The following is a 17,576-nucleotide window of genomic DNA, read 5'->3' on the forward strand; positions in this document are numbered from 1 at the left end:
CACTGTGAATTCACATCAATTTCTCGGCTGGACTATTGTAATCATTTCTTAATTGGTATTTCTTTTTCTTCTCATAGCCCATCCCCGAAGCAACTTGCTCACCACTCAGCTGCCAGGAGTACTCTTTCTGAAATGGAAACCAGAAACAGGCATTTGACTACTTAAACTCATTCTAAGGCTCCTCATTACCTTTAAGATAATTTTCAGAGTTGAGATAAGTGAGAATATACAATTTTTGTCTTTCTTACTCTGACGTATTTTACTTAGCATAATACCCTCAAGTCTATTCATGTTTTTACAAATGGCAGGATTTCCTTCTTACTCATGGCTGAATAATATTCCATTGTATTAATTTTATCCATTTATCCATCGATGGGCTTTTGTTCTTTTCATATCTTGGATATTGTGAATAATGTGGCAATGAACATGGGAGTGCAGATATCTCTTTGAGATGGTGATTTTATTTCCTTTGGATATATATCCAAGAGTGGGATTGCTGGATCATGTGGCAGTTCTATTTTTAATTTTTTGAGGATTGAGGTAGTGCCATTTAAACATAGCCATTCTTAGTTAAACCTAGTCTAAATTCTACTAGAGAGAGACAGACTCTCTCAAGCCTTTGTAAATGCTGTCCTCTTTGCCTATAGAGCTTTTGACTCCTCATGTCTCTTTGTTTTTGCCTGGCTAACTCTTTCTTATGCTTCAAGATTTATTTCGATTGAGCATCACCTCCTTTTGAAACATTTTATTGCCCCTTCAGAGTGAATTAGTTGTTTTTTCCTTATGTTCTTCTGAATTCCAGTATTTACCTAATTAAAGCACAATACATGCTCTATCGTAGTCATTGATTTTCCTGTCCTGACTATGAACTGTTTAAGGGCAAAGGTAGCACCTTTTATTTCTTTAAAGCCAGCACCAATACAGTGCCTGACACATGGTAACTACTTGATAAATTTTTGTCAAATAGCAAAATGGGGAATGAGTATGAAATATTCAGGGAAAAACAATGTCCTAGGTCACTTAGGAAACCATTATGAATTCATATTAGCTGAGGTGTATAAGTAGACTTTGACCAGACTCTGAAGTGTTTTAAAGTTAAATTAAGAAATTTTTGATGTTATGCTGTACTAATGTAATACCTTTGTAGTGTAGCTTATTGCTTAAGAGTATTGACCTGCCTTCAAACTTCACCTCTTCCTCTTAGTAGCTAAGAGTTCCTGGGAAAGTTTTTTAGCCTCTTTACATCTCAGAATACTCATCTCTTTGGAAGATTTTTAATGAGCAAAAGTATTTCAGTTTCTAGCACTGTGCCTGGCACATTGTAAACCACATAATGAATGTTAGTTCTTATTGTTACTGCAATTATATACAACACTGAGAAAAATCAAATAGCTAAGGGATTAAGTTTCAGAATGTAGAGTTAGAATTATCCAGTGATTGACCATTTATATGAGAATCAGAAAACCAAATTTTACTTACTTCTTGCCCTGCCATTGCCTTCCTATAAATTTTGAATGTATCTTAATTTCCTCATATAAAAAATTACAGTAAAAGCAGTAGTATTAATGTTTTCCTCACCAGAATGTTGTAATCATTTGTGATGTCTAAAAAAAAAACCCCAAAGCCTGTCAAATTAAAAAGAGTGGGGATTTATATCTTTCGAAGTCAGTAATTCTAGGTAATTACCAATTACCTGGAATGTTCTTCTTATTCACCTTGATAATCCTATTTGTCCGTTAAGGCTTAGTTTAAGCATTAGTTAGTGAGATTAGGTAGTCATTTATATATTCTTTAGAATACTAAGCTTACCTCTAGTATAACATTTGAAAAATCCTTGTATGTCATTTCACTTAAAATGTGAAATCCTAAAAGGCAAGTGTATCTTTTAATTTAGTAGCCCCATGGCCTAGTATAGATTTCTGGCACATGTTAAATGATTAGTAAATATTGACTCAATAAGTAGACTATGTTATATAAGTTGAAGAAAAAAAGTTTCTGATGCTCATTCAGAGGTTACTGGAGATTAAGAATATGTGTTAGCAATTACAGTGAACTATAATAGTAGCAGAATAAATATTAGTAGTAGAATAATAGTAATATGACTATATTACCTTTGCTGATATGTTCTGAAAATGTAGGAGAGTTAAAGATGAAGTAAAATAAAGAGACTTTAGGTAAACTATCAGATACAATACACACAGCTACTTTTCTTTTCTCCCCAAATTCTATTAAAAAGTCCAAATGTATTTTTTAACCCTTTCCCTCTACCGAAACTAAATGAAAGTGGGAAGAATGGGATAGGAAAAACCCAGTGACAAAATTTTGTGAGCAAAAAATGCAGAAGGAAAATATCAGGTAACTTGGCTACCTGAGAAAACAGAATTGTAAACTGGCAGTGAGAACCAATCTAGTTAACACTGAAGCATCCTAAAAAGACACCAGGTACCTCTGAAAGAGTATCAAGCTGCTAAAGTAAATAGTATTGCATTAAAATTCAATCACATTTCCAGATCTTCCTTCTTCATTTCAGCCAACTAGGCAAATATCCCACCTCTACTCCAGCAGTAGACTGGAGTTTTGTTTTATGGAGAGGATTAAACAGAATCTTTATGGACTGAGTAACCTAGGTACAGTTAAGGTCAGAAAGCACCATATTAAAAACAGTTGGATTCAGTAAGAATGCTGTGATCTCAACTCTTTCCCTCCATATTGCTCCTAGAAAGCTGGTAGCCAGACCTTCATATACCAGACAGGAATCTAATAAGCTTAAGAGGAAAGTCTCAGACATATTGACATCAAGTTTCCCCAAAGAAATAGCCAAACCAAATTATTTCATGGTATGCTCAAAATTGACAAGCCGTATTCATACTTATGGCTTTAATTAGCTTTTTAGTTTCATACTTTTAAATATGAGCACAGAACCAATGATCATGAGACTTCTAAGGAAAACTTCTAACATAAAAAATAGAGGCCATTGATTTTTTTTTTACATTTGACATCAAAAACAAAAGTAACGAAAGCAAAAATAAATAATTGGAGATTAATTCTTCTAAGTAGTAGAAGAAATATATCTCAATTATACACAAATTTAATTCAAATAGTAGATATTTTTGGTCCTGTGAAGGGAATAAATAAATAAATAAATTTAAAAAGTTATTTACCAAGAGTGTTATACATTTTTACTTGTCCTTTTCCTTTTTTTTTCATTTGCCATTTCAAATCTAATTACATTTCCCCACATGATTAGGGTATTTTTATTTTTTCTCTACATATCTCTTGAAGTTTGAGATAATTAAAAAAATTAAGAGCACAATTTTTTTCTTGTTTGTTTGGTTTGTTTTTTTTGGGGGGATCTAAAAGGGAAAAGAAATAAAGTGGCCCTTCCCCATTCCTTCTCCCATATTTTGGCATTTATATAACTAGGAAAATCACTTTGCTTAAAGTTGCTGTTAAATGTAATAGAAGTCAATATTTAGTAAATTGCATGACTAAGATTTCTACCACTTTATTAATGATATGAAAAACATGACTAATAATCACTGAGGTTAAAGAAAAAAATCGTTGAACTGGTTAGACTTGCTTACTTTAATTTTTAAATTAATTATTTAAATACTACACTTTCATAACTCAAGCATATACCTGAAATATCTGTTTTTACTACTTGTTTTATTATTGAAGTTCACCTTCTAATGTTTTATTTATTTACTCAGTACCATTTAGTTATCTAAAAATCTTGAAATTTCCTTGTTTATTTAACCCATAATGCTTTACAAATATTTTATCATTCTCGTTGTGGCTTGATTTGTTGGTTTTCCTATGTTGGGAAACTTCTTTCCATTTTTAGTTTGCAAATTATTGAATATTCAAGTCTAATTCACCTATAAATCATTAAAGTATAGAAACTATGAGCTTCTTTCAGTTTAAATAATTTATATAGTTCACTATTGTATATGTAGGCCAATTCAGAACTGTCCTAATTTATGATAAGAAGGCTAAATACTTGTGTAGAACTCTAATGTTATAGACTCTTATAATGTAAAGAACGTCTTAATTAATGATGGAAAAGATACAAATTGCTAGTTTTATTTAAAAAAATATATATATACCTTAAAAATGTATATGTATACCTTTATCCCTTTCCTATAATTGATACTTATGTCTCCTGCAAGTCTTGAATATATCAGTAAAAATATCAGGATTTAAGGTGGCAGGAATGGAGGAAGGTATTGACATATGAGAGGATTATAAATGTTATTGTCTTAGGCTAAATCACAAATAGGTACTCGAATACAGACAAAAAATGACTCTTACATTGAAGTAGGAAACAGGTTATTATACAAAAATTCAAGTATTGTCCTAATAGAAAGGATCTTAGAAATCATGGAGTTGATTTTTAAACTCATCTTATTTTTATTTATATTTTTAAAAAATATTTGTTTATGTCCTTTACTTTTTTGGCTCAGGAATCCTCCTTGCATTTCAGACATCCTTTATGGGATCATTTTATTTCATCCTGAAATATATACTTAGAAATTCCTTTATAAAGGATATGGTGTTGATAAATTGTCCCAGTTTCTGTTTGTCTGAAGTGTCTTTCAAAAATATTAGCTTAGCTTGATATTTACTTCTAGAGTAACAATTTTTTTCCTTAGTAACCTGAAGATATTATTTTATTGTCTTCTGGTTTCTTTCATTAGTTCATCTTTTCTGTCTTCTAGAACTTCAGTTAGGTATATGTTAGACTTTATCATATTATCCTCCACTTAAATATTATCTATATTTTTCATGTTCTTGTCATTCTGTTCTATACTCTGAAATTTTTTCAGATATTTTCCCCAGTTTTCTAATTCTTATATTATCTGTATAGTCTACTGTTTTACCTATCCGTGAAGTTTTTAATTTTAAGAATTAAATATATCTATATTTACAAATTATTATAATTTCTGGAAGTTCTGCTTTTTTTACATCAAGATTTTTATTCCTGTCCCAGGTTTTAGAAGTTTTCTTTCCAGGCATTTGTATTATAAGGAGAACTAAAACAGTATCCTGGTAGTTTAGTATCAAGTTAGTTCCACTTTAAGTCCCACTAATGTCTTTCACTTATTCAAATAACTAGACTCTTGTTTTGATACTTAAGACAAGCTACCACTGTGCACCTTTGTCTGTCTACAAAGATACATTGATATTTTAAAAATCAGCTCAAGTGTATCCCTTAATGGAGTCTTTACTGACTTTCTTGGACAAAAAAATGAACTTTTTGGTTGAGTGTCACCCGTATGAATTTCTTTTACACTACCATTGTGTGTTGTACTTCACATGAAGTCTGTAAGCTCTTTGAGGGGAGTAACCATGTCTTATTTATTTTCGTGGCCTCGATAGTACAAATGACAATGTAAATAACATTGATTGGGTGCTTAATACATGCTTGGTATATTCAAGAACTTCTCGTGTTAATAAGTCACTCAAGACACAGAGAAATTACATAAGCTGCCTAAAGTCACACAGCTATGAATTAACTGAAACACAATTTGAATCCAGGTGGCATGTGGACCCACATACCTTCTCAGCATTTATCCACCACTGCTTTTTTGTTGACCTCCTAAATGAGAGCATCGGCAGCAGAGGGATAGGTCATACCAGTAAAAACTTGTACTTGAACACCAAACTAGCTCATGGGATTGTGGCAGATGCTTAAGGAAGAACACAGCAGGACAAATGAAGAAAGGAATATAAGACAGATGGAATCTCGTAGGGCATTTATGAGCAAGCAATATGAAGAAATTAAAGACAGCATGAGACAGCAGTAAGGAAATATAGCAGCCGTTAACATCATTTTCTGGGTACAAAATCTGGTTCATAGGCAGAACTGAGACTCTAGAAGGATTCTTAAGAAGACAAGAATCAAGTTCAGAATTTAAAACAAACAAATCTGGAAGATCGGGTAGGAAAATAAGGCAGGAAATTAATTATATAGATATCACCACCCTTCAAAATACTTTTGGCTAATTAAAACTGTTCTTAACATATCAAACACTTGTTATCCTTAACCATCAGATTTTAGGCTCACTAGGAGAGATCATATTCTTTAGGTCACAGTAGCAGTAATAAGTTAATACTGTATGTTATGATGAAATTAATTCTGAGGCAGAAATAGCTTATCATTGGAAAACTTCCACCCCTGAACCTTTCAACCCTGAACTTGACTCTGGAATATTTCATGTCAGTCAATGAACTTCCTTGACCTAACCGTGTAGTTCCCTAACTGGTCTTTAGAGTTTGAATGAGTGGAGTTTTCTAAGTAAATAGATGAGAAAAGTCTTGAAGTTTTTACATGATGATTTAGTTTATGCCTTTTTAGTGCTGTTCCTAGGACAGAAGGTTTTACTCTCCAATTCTTATTCTCAGTTCTATTTTTTCTTATATGTGTAAATATTAAATAACACATTGACTTTGCATAGGAAAATGAAACCTAATTGCCACCTTTCAATCAGATACTTTAGAAAGAAAACTCAACTGCTTTTATTAAAAGTACATAAGGCAGTAAAAAGAGTGATTTATTGAGCTACTTTATAATAAATACATTTCATATGATTTAATTAATGCAATGTATAAGATAGATTTAACTCATATTACTGTGAGATAGTATGATCTATATTTTAGAGCAGATACCAGAAATTAAATACCTAATTTTAAAGTAATATGCTAGTAAAACTAGAAGGGTTCATTTATTTTATGAAAATACAACATAGTAAGTGAAATTCAAAGTTCTGCTTTACTTATGCTTAGATTCCAGTTGAGCTAGTATTTATTGAACTCTTATGATATATAAATCTCTAAGCTGATGCTTTTATATCTATTACTCTATTTAATACAGCATAATACAATTAGAGGTTAAAGAGTTGACCTTTTATATTTGTATAATATTTTAGCTTACTTGGTAATGAAAAAAATGGAATACCTACAGAATAAATATGGATGCATATGTTGAATATTAACATTGAATCTAAATGTTAATGTTCAATTTTCTTTATTTCATTTAAAATACAAGGTAATGAGGATATGGATAAGAAAACCAAGAAGTTAAAACAGTAACAACACATTATTAAAGCAGAGTATGTAAATAATGTGGCAAGATGTTACAAGGTTGGAAAATACATGTTTTAACGTTAGTGAAATGAATAAAATCAGCTGTAGCTTTCTATGAGGTATTTTAACATTAATAAGAACTGACAAGTTTGGAGTCTTTTAAAATAATAACACTTCAAAAGCTAGCTCTCAATTCATGTTTATAAAATACATATATATTATATATAGAAATATATTATATATATATATATATTACTACCTCTTTTTAAATCAGTACTTGAAATTTTTCATTCATCGATGAAGATATTTATTCCATAGGTTGAGAGAATATTAAAAGTTGGTTTCTGCAGGGTAGAAAAATATAGAGGTATTCCTTGTTATGAGAATACTTGTTGCAAGTGTTAAATACTTATATTTTATTAATATTTATTTAAATAATTTTATTAGTATTTAACTAATTCATAAAATACTTATATTTTACTCTTTTGTACCCCCTTTCACACATCCAGAAGTTTACCCTCTTTTTCATTTCTTTAAGAAACTAAGCATTCTTGTTTTAATCATGTTTTTGAGTTCTTTGATTCAGAGTCTCTTCTCCAGAATTTTTTCCCTCTGCTATTCACTCAGTAGTATTTTTTTGGTATTTTTCTTTGATATATCTTAGTACATAGGTTGCCCTTTTGTTGTATGTACATCTCTACAAAATTAGATGTCATGGATTTATGGTCATTAAAATAAACCTGATATATATGTATAGGTCAGGGTCATAGCAGAAAACAGATGGTCACTCAGTAGGTGGTAAAGAGTTTAATGTAGGGACTATTTTTAAAGATATGTGATTTTTTTTTAGGATAAACACAATTTTATGTAAGTTACTGTAATAACATGAGAATTTAAGATTCACCATTTTTATGTTTAGTTTATTAGTTTTATAAAAATTATTAAGTAATTGAAAAGATTTGCAATCAGGTAGTAGAAATATCTATAAAGGAAAAAGAACCTATTCAATTTGTAATTGCAGTTTAAAATATAAGAAATTAATCAAAAGCTATTGTTATATTTTGACAGTTTTGTAAATTGACTTAAAATGAAAGCCAACTTAAAAAAAAATAAAGATATAGGCAGGATAAAGGGAAATCAACTAGGGTTAGTAAAATCCCAGCAACTTGCAACAGCCACAAACTGTCAATCCTTCTTGCCCTAAAGAGCAAGGTGTGGGAACAGTTAATGCAAACTGGGAAGATCTATAGCTGTAGAAGAGTCACATGATAAGAGTTTTGGTCTTCGATGGAGGAACACAGCTATTGTCCAGCTATGACCAAACAGGGCCCATGTCTATCTCCTCCCTCTCTCCAGTTGTCTGTCATTATATCTTATTGGCTGAACTCTAGAGGAGAAGACTGCAGAGTGGATCAGTTATGGCTAATGGAGAATATACAACACATCATATTATCCTAATACCTAATAGAAGGCAGAAAAAGTGATTGCTTTAAAAAAATTGTTATGACAAATAATTCTAGAGAAGAACAGTCTGAATTGAAAATGAGTTACTTTCTTCTCTATTAATCCATTCTCATATGAGATGAGAATTTATCAAGAGGACATGAAAAAGTGAATTTTCCTGCTCATGGGATTACTGTTAGATTTTGGCTTATAAAACTGGAAAAGTTTATTTCATTGAAGACTGCGCTCAAGATTATGGTAAATCAGAAAAATGCATTTTTTTTTTACATATTTATAGAGTGCTTAATGATATTTACAAATAATTCTAGAAGAATTTGTTGATATGTTTATCTGAATATTTTAACACTTAAATGTGCTGGCCCATATTGGTTGCTCTTTCATGAGGGAATGTGCTGGTTCAGTCACTTCAAATGTGAGAGCTGAGATAGAAAGCCCTTTTTTTCTGCTTTTTCTAATAATTGTTCAGTTAAAATAACAATAACAACAAAATTCTTCTCTTTAAAAGCTTTTTTTTGGAGATAGATATATTCCCAATTTACATTTATATACATTGAGATCCAACACAAAAATGTCTTAATGTTTTGATGCAATCAAATTTGAGAAAAATTATAGAATGCATTTGGGTTATGCCAGTCACATGGAGTTTGCCTTTAAAATAGCTGAATGCAAATTCAATTTAGTCATAAGCAGGGTTTAACTAGCGAGGATCACAGATAAAACTATTTTTTCCCCCTTCTTTCTTGGGAAGAAGGCATTGGAGATATATACTTCAGTGGAACTAGGAAGAACAAGCTGTTACTCTCCTGGTATAAGGAAAAACAAAGTCAAAATAGTTCAGCAAAAAAATATGTTATTTATGCAATTACAATAATATGTCCCTAAATTTGATAGAAGCTTCAGAAATTGAAAACATTGATTTGAAAAGTAAAATATTATTATTTGTTCATTTGGTTAGAGGCTTACATAAATAGACTTAAGACGTGACTTCTGTGTGAATGAGTTACTATTACTCTGTTCCAGAGCCATAGTCTATACCAATGATTTTCAAATTGCAGTCCACAACCCATTTTTAAGTCCTGAAATAAATTTAATGGGTAGTGACTAGTATTTTTAAATGAAATAGAACACCCTGGAATAAAAAAAATATCAGAGTACATTGTTTACAGTAAGGGTAAATGTTGGTTTGTGAAACTTTTGTTTTGACTACATATCTACGAATATGTGATTATGTTGGGATGTATAATATATTTCTCACTGTGGGTCATGTCCAAAAAATTTTTAAAGCATTGTCCTGTCTTATTTACTGGAATCGATCATCTTAACAAATGTTTACCCAATAGTAAATAGTAGCAAAGGTAAATTGTATTGAGAGGCAGTGTAACACATTTATATGTTCTCTTCCTCTGTAGTACTAAAATTTGTCCCTAAATGAGTAAATACATTTGGAAATTAGGGGATATTAATGTATTTGATGTTCAAGAGACTGATAGTATAAAATAAAATAACTTATTTTACTTGTGTACTGGGATTACAACATAGACTGGTACCACGTGCCATGTGTCCCTCTGCATTCCCTTCATCACATCCCGTGTTTGTCTGCTCTTGGTAATAAGGAGGAAAGGAAATAGTCTATTAAAAAGTCTTGAATAATATTTAAATGATCTTTTGAACTATAAGCAAAGTAGAAGAAGTTCAGTTTATGCATTAATATTAATTTGTATCTTGGTAATTTTTAGCCTCAAAGATTATACATTTGATGTTTCTATGGAACATCCAGAGAGTATTTAAATTGGATAATGTATGTGAATCCACAAAATATGTCACTTATATTGAGTTACATTCGTATTCTAGGTTCTAGTTTTTTTCTTTCAGAAAAATACTAAAACTAGGTCACTTCTACTTGCAATTTTTATAGTAATTAAATAATCAACAATTTCCCATTTACATTTTCCTGCTTCTGTTGCAAAATTTTATTCTATCATAATATCGTCGCATTAGCTAATCAATAAAATTATCTTTTATATTGAACAGTATACATACTTTATGTAAATGCAGAGACAAACCATTTTATATAAGCTTAAAATTGATTCAGGTCCTTGAAATCAAAATGAAATATTTTATTGTATAGGGGAAAACATCTTCATATATTCTATGTAAAGCTTTCTGTTTTGCAATTGATTTAAGAGGCTGCCATTGTGAAATACAGTGGAATAATGACCTTTGAACATGAATACATGACTTGGCATTTGGCATTCTTCCTAACAACACCCCAGAGACCAGAGGTGCATTCCAATGTGACATACATTTGAATATGTCTTGCAGAGGATACATTTGATTTGTAAATGTATCAAGAACAGATTCTAAATAGGCCGAAACTTCTATTTGTCAGGTTTAGGAATATTATATAAATCCTGTATTTAGTTTTTTTCAATTGCTATTATTGCTCAAACCAACAGATTTTTAAAACTTTGCCAGACAGAAGAGCAATGGGCTCTGAATCCCATCTTCATTTTCATTTCTTCTCTCATTCATACTGTAGGTTTTTTTTTTAACTCTGATTTCAAACACTTTGTACTGACTGTCTCAGCACATGTTTTCAGAAAGCTAAAGGACTACAGAGTTAAAAACATGCCTTTCTACTGTATACTTTGCTGCATGTAAAGCACATGAGAGCTGATCTTTCTAGGTTGAAATATGTTGTCTATAATCCTACAGTTGAAAATACTGATTACAAAACACGGGAGGCTAAATCTCTATCAAGATTATGTTCAGGATCAAAAAGCTTGCAAATAAGGAACAAAAATCTTTTACTTTTCTAATAGCCATATACTAAGATAGTCTTAGAAATAGATCTTGGAAGATTCGTTTATCTTTAGTCTACCGATATACCTTTTCATCTCTCCTTTTGTGCTTAGCGTTCATTTTTAAGGCAATTTTACATAGGTGTTCACAATTAGATAAAAGTAGAAAGTAAACAGTATTTCACTTCATTCAGTATTTTGTTCATTCTCACATGGTCAAAATGGATTATACTCATTCCTCCCCCTATCATTTTATTGAGTATCAAAATCAGTGAGCATGTTGTTTTGAGTGTGTTCAATATACAGAAGACAGAGCCTCTCCCCAGCCATTCTAAATAGGTTAAAAAAAGAGAGAGAGAAAGAAACTGAAGGAAAGTTTAATGTACATGATTATAATTTAAAGTTTAGTTTGGGTAAAATGCATTATATTGAAGCAAAGTAATTAGAATTGTAGTTTAACTAATAATTGCTAGTAATTGCTTCAAGGGATTAGATTCTCAACAACCCGATTTCTAATGGCAGCGGAATTATTTCACCCTACCAGGCATTAGTGGTGTTAAAACTAATGCTTTTTATATTTTTCTAGTATAGTTCAAAATGTCATCTTATTAAAAAGAATGTTTTTTTATCAGAGACAAAAATGCATGTTAGTACATTGACAAGATAACTTTATCTGTTTTTCATCTCACTAATAAATAATGCCAACTGGAATGTTTGACTGCCTTCAGTTATATGGAAAATCAAATGATATTTCTTCTTTGAATATGTGGTCAAATTAATTTTGGCCTCCTTTTTAAACCAACCCTTGATACTTAAATAGAATAGTCATGTATAAGTAGGTTAAAGTGACTGAATTAATCCTGTAAAATATTAAATCATATTAAAATTTATTTTCTGAAATTAAGAGAATATAGGTACTATCATTTAATCTCTTTCTTCCCATTCTACAGAGAAATGATGAAGAAGCAGTTGTGGATAGGGGCGGAACTCGTTCTATTCTCAAAACGCACTTCGAGAAAGAGGATTTAGAAGGTAAGAATTTTTTTCTCATTGGGATAGCTAGCTATTCCTAAAGTGTTTTACAGAGAAATGTGAAATTTGTCATAATGTAGAGAATTGCAGAAATTGATATCAGAGTAATGGTGGTGGTGGGTGATGGATATAATTATTTTGGTGCAGTCTAGGATGCCAACTGGCAGACCTACAAACAATGAGAACATTCATTCAACAGTCATTTACTGAACCTCTCCTACATTCCAGGCACTGTATTGTATGCTAGTCTTTTAATAATCCTAATTTTAATGAATTACAATCAACTGAGGAATAAAGAGAAAAAAAATTGACAGACTAGCATAATTGGTCTTACTTGAGAGGGGAGAATAGGACAGGAAGGACATCTAACCCAGCCTATGTTGTCAGAGTAGGGATCACTGGAAGAGAATTAAAGGCAACTGACATTCCAGTTTTACTCAGATAAATTTGAGAGAGGTGGAGGCATCATTTTTGTGTGTTCTCTTCAACGGGAAAGAAGTCAGATAATTCAGCAGGGAGGTAGTGTGTAGCGTGGTATTAGTTAAGTCATCGAGCTCTTAAACCAAACTGTGCTGGGTTCAAATACTAGTTCTGCCTCTATTTACTACGGAACCTTTAGCCAGTTAACTTCTCTGCACCTCAGTTTTCTCAACTGTTAAAATAAAGGATAACAATGGAATATATTTCCTAAAGGGAAAATCATTTAGAATAATGTCTGGCAAAAGAGTTACATAAGTATTGAAAATTATTATTATACCATAGTTTAATGTACATACACCATTAGTTCATTTTTTACTTTTTTAACCATAAGTTTTTACTAGTGAGATACAAGATATATGGTATCTTTCATCTTTTGGTTGAAAAGTGAAACCCAGGTAATCTTAAGTAAAACTAATCAGAGATAGTTCCTAGTAACCCACTGCAGCTAAGAAGGGTTTTTTTCCTCTTAATAATTGTAATGTAACCACTTAAACTATAATTAAATTCATCGTTGTTAGGTTTTATCTTTAGCTACAACAATTAAATAATAGGAGAATTAATATAATGTCTAGAGACAACTTTCAATAACTATACCTACTCTGTGCCTGACATTTTGCTTGGTGCACAGAAAATACCCAAATCTGGGAAGATTATACTTATCGGGGGATGTGCATAGTAATTTGCTATGCTATTCACATTCATTACACAAATTGAAGGGAGCACACACACATGAAAAATTTAAACTGATAATGGATGATAAGCTGATTATTCCTTGGATTTGAAATGCCATTGTATCACGTTCTTTTTCAGCAGCAGTTTACCTTCCGATATATGTCCTGATTTAAGCTATACTTGTATCCACTAAACACACACAAGAAAACCTAACAAACCAAGAAGTTGGCCTAAAAATACACTCAATTCTAGAGAAAAATTATCTTGAGTTTAAAGACTATGACTAATTATCCACACAGAGATAATTGGAAGTTAGCAGTTAATAATTTACAAGTAATTACAGTAAAACACTGAATGGTCTCTTTGGATGGAAAATATATAATACAAAAAAAATATTTAATAAGGTCATTTTAATTATATATAAACTCGTATGACATACATTTTCTTTTACTCTGCATGGTTAGAGAATACAGGTGACAGTGTACAGTGCTTATTAAAAGAGTTTTCTGATTGGCAAAACACAATTGGATAAACCAGATGACCTTTCCTTTATTGATGTCGATAGTGAGTATTTTAATTTCAGTAGTGAAAATAATTGGGGCTCACTGGTGATTGAAATTAACATCATAGAATGCAAATGTAATGCTACATTTTAGAATTTTGAAGGAAAATAGGAAAAATCTTATTTATATTGACTTTCTAAATATTCTCCTCTCAAACTACACTAAACAGATAAACACCCTAGCATTTGAGGATGCTGTGAAGGATTCTGCTGTAATGTATACAAAGAATTAATCTATTACTTGTTCCCAGATTAATTACACCGAATTAGAAAATAATGCTAGGGCAATATGATGGATGGCACGGTTTGAGAAAAATCAACTGGCAGGATGATATAAAATGAATAAGTAGGAGAACGCAAATTAGAAAGCTAGCATCTTTGAGTGTAATGGTGGAAGTAGTTTCTTCCTTTGTGTAATTAATAGAAAAGACCAAAGCTCTGCTTCTTAAGAGCTTCTTTAGTAAGACAGATAAAGCACATCAATAGTTACTTATTTTAAATGAAATAGAGTTGGGAATTGCTACTGAAGACAAACACACTTTATAAAATCTTTCAGTGAAAATTTTAAACTTGAAAATTACTGTTCCTCAGGACTTATGCATATATGCTTAGGTAATAGAATTACTGGAGTAATTTAACATCCTGAATACAGCTTGTAGAAATGCCTGGTGGTTAAAAACATATATGAAGTCTCAGGTGAAATATACTTAATGCAAAATCATCACCTGACCAATATTAACAGCTTGGTGTAGTATATTAGGTAATATATTCACTTATATTATAAATTCTGATAAATGATATGTCAAAGCTACAATTTCTCCCTCCAAACTACTTATTCTTTTATTTTACATATACTTTGTACCATTTTTCTCTCTCTTCTCCTCTTATTACCTAAAATCAAGAGCATACAGTTTCACTAGATTCTTTTCACCTCCTACTTTTCTACATCATGCAGTCAGTAAATTTTCTTTGAACCTACATCAGGGGTGTCTCTTTTCATCTTTTCCTTTTCATTCCCACTGCCTCTGGTCTAATTCTTTCTCTCTCTGTATACTGCATACAATGACTTTCCCACAATCCACTCTCTTTATTATTGTTAGAGTGTTCTTTCAAATTATACTTCTGCTTCCAGTGGTAAAATGTAGTTAACAGCATCGAGTCCCTATATAATTAGACCACCTTAGGATTCTGGGTAGAGCAAATATTGTTTAAGTTAACTGATTTTTATTTTTAGTCTCCTGGGTCATGTGGAATTAGTACTGTTCTAAACTATAAGATTATAAAAGGAGTAATACATTAATACCCTTGAAATTCTTTCTTATACTTGCTTGCCCTTTAATACATGTGTAGTGGACAGAGTGACCAGATAAATTACACAATGCTCAGTTAAATTTGAATTTTGGATAAACAATAAATAACTTTTTAGTATAAGCGTACCACACAATATTTTTATCTTTTTTTTTTTTAATTTGCTAAATCTGGCAACCTTACTAGTAGATGTTATGATGAATCATCAATATATCTTCTTCAGGATTGAAGCACTTATTTCCCCTGTTGCCATGGGTGTTGCCTGCTGTTGGTTCATACCTAAATTCTTCCCCAGAAATTACCTATAGCTGAAGGGAGCTGCCTCCCTGGAGCACAATGAATTATATTAATGATCAATGAAAGAGTGTAAAGGCCCTGCCCCCTGGCCTCAGTTTGGTGAAAGACTATTTTCCATGTTCTTATCAAGCATTTCTAACATAATATCTGTTATTTTTCTATAGTCTGAGAACCTAGAAGAGGCAGTAAAACCTCAGGAAAATTATTAAAGACATTCTGTTCAAAACCTTTTTGATTGCCCTATACCAAGTCGGTGCCTTCTTATTTCCTCTGTTTGCTAGTGTTTTTCCTCCACACAGCACCAGAATACCCATTCGGCCATACCCTGGTGTTACCAGATCCCTTCTGGCAGAACAATGATCTTCCTCCTCCAAATGTATATATATACAAACACATACATACATATACAGATATACATCTAACATACGTGTGTGTGTGTGTGTGTGTGTGTGTGTGTGTATGTATTTTTCTTATTTGATTATAAGCTTGTTGAGGGACAAATTACACATATCTTCATTCACCCATGGCATCCAGCACTTTTTCTTAAACTAGATAGGTACTATAAAATGTGTTGCATTGAATCTCATTTATATGTAATTTAATAATATGCCACTAATTATGTCAGAAATTAAGTTTATGTAATGTAATTAAGTGCATAATGAACACTCATCAAATATTTAGTTCCTTTCAAACATTTAACATGTAAATAAAGGAGTTACTAATAATGTTGCACTGTACTAAGGTAAAGAAATCTAGTTACATTTTAATCTGATATTGAGGAATTCATAAATTTAAAACTTTAATGGAAAAATTAAACTAATCTTTAAATGTCGACTACAAATTAAATAAAAAAAGATATTTTCTTTATTCTATATTGCTTTTAGCAGATAATAAAGTACTTGAAAGTCAAGGATTTAATAGAGAAAATTATACTCCTATGTTGATATTATTTTGCTCATTCTCTTTGAGGAAAAAAATAGCTTACTGTTTATTTCCTTTTTGGGGACCACTTAATGTATAATGAACCCAAAGTTCAGAGATAATATAATTAAAGTACCTAGCACAAAGCTATCATACAACATAACTCTGATCTATTAGTGAAGTGATAATACCCTTCCACTTTCTTCATTTCACCCAAAGCATTCCTGAACTCTTAAGAGAATGAAATGGTTTTCTGACCATAGTCATTGTAATGTCCAAAGTGTTTTTCACTAAAAAACCAAAGATAATAAGTGCTGATCTTACAATTATAATACAGTATTTTGCAACCAAAGTAAAGAAATAATTTGAAAAAACAAAAGGAAAAGCCAGAAATTAGGCCTAGACATTTTCTTCCTAATCTTTTATCTCTAAAAATTGCCACTAGAAAGAAAAGTGAATTTTACTGGAAGAAATCAAAGCTTCACAGAAACAGAGGTGGGCTTTGAAGGATGAATGGAAATTCTGAAGGCAAAAATGAAAGGATCAGTTATATTCTGGGAATGGCAAATATGGTGTGGCTAAAGTATTGGGGTTATGGCCATGGGGTGAAGAGTGACCGGAGATGAAGTTTAAATATTTACATGAAGTAAATCAAAAAGTGGAAAATGAATTAATCCTTGAAGTTACTCAGTGAGGTAACTACTATTATGATTTCCATTTTACAGATAAAGAAACTAAAAAACAAATGATTGACTTACTCAGGCCATATGACTAACAAGTGATAGCGCAAGGATTTAAACCTGGGCTTTTAACAATATGTTATAGAATGAAAGATAACACTGAGCTTTGTTTTTTAAGTAACTGAATGGGGCAAGATGATAATTAACTGGAAGAATGGGGCATATATTTACTCACTCGATCACGACTATTTAAAAAAAGTTGATACTGTCACA

General features: G+C 31.4%; 1 protein-coding gene across 16 annotated transcripts in view; it reads left to right on the forward strand.

The window, feature by feature from the left end:
- Positions 1–17,576, forward strand: part of SLC4A10 (solute carrier family 4 member 10) — a 242,430-nt gene that overhangs the window by 74,211 nt on the left and 150,643 nt on the right. For all 16 annotated transcript variants that reach the window (XM_039855402.1, XM_039855396.1, XM_039855393.1 and 13 more), the window contains one exon: positions 12,302–12,383. In XM_039855402.1, coding sequence (XP_039711336.1) covers positions 12,302–12,383 — 82 coding nt within the window. Of the gene's footprint in view, positions 1–12,301; positions 12,384–17,576 lie in introns of those variants that run through there.

Source organism: Pteropus medius, unplaced genomic scaffold (genome assembly GCF_902729225.1).
Source record: "Pteropus medius unplaced genomic scaffold, Ma_sr-lr_union100, whole genome shotgun sequence".
Taxonomy (NCBI): Eukaryota; Metazoa; Chordata; class Mammalia; order Chiroptera; family Pteropodidae; genus Pteropus; species Pteropus medius.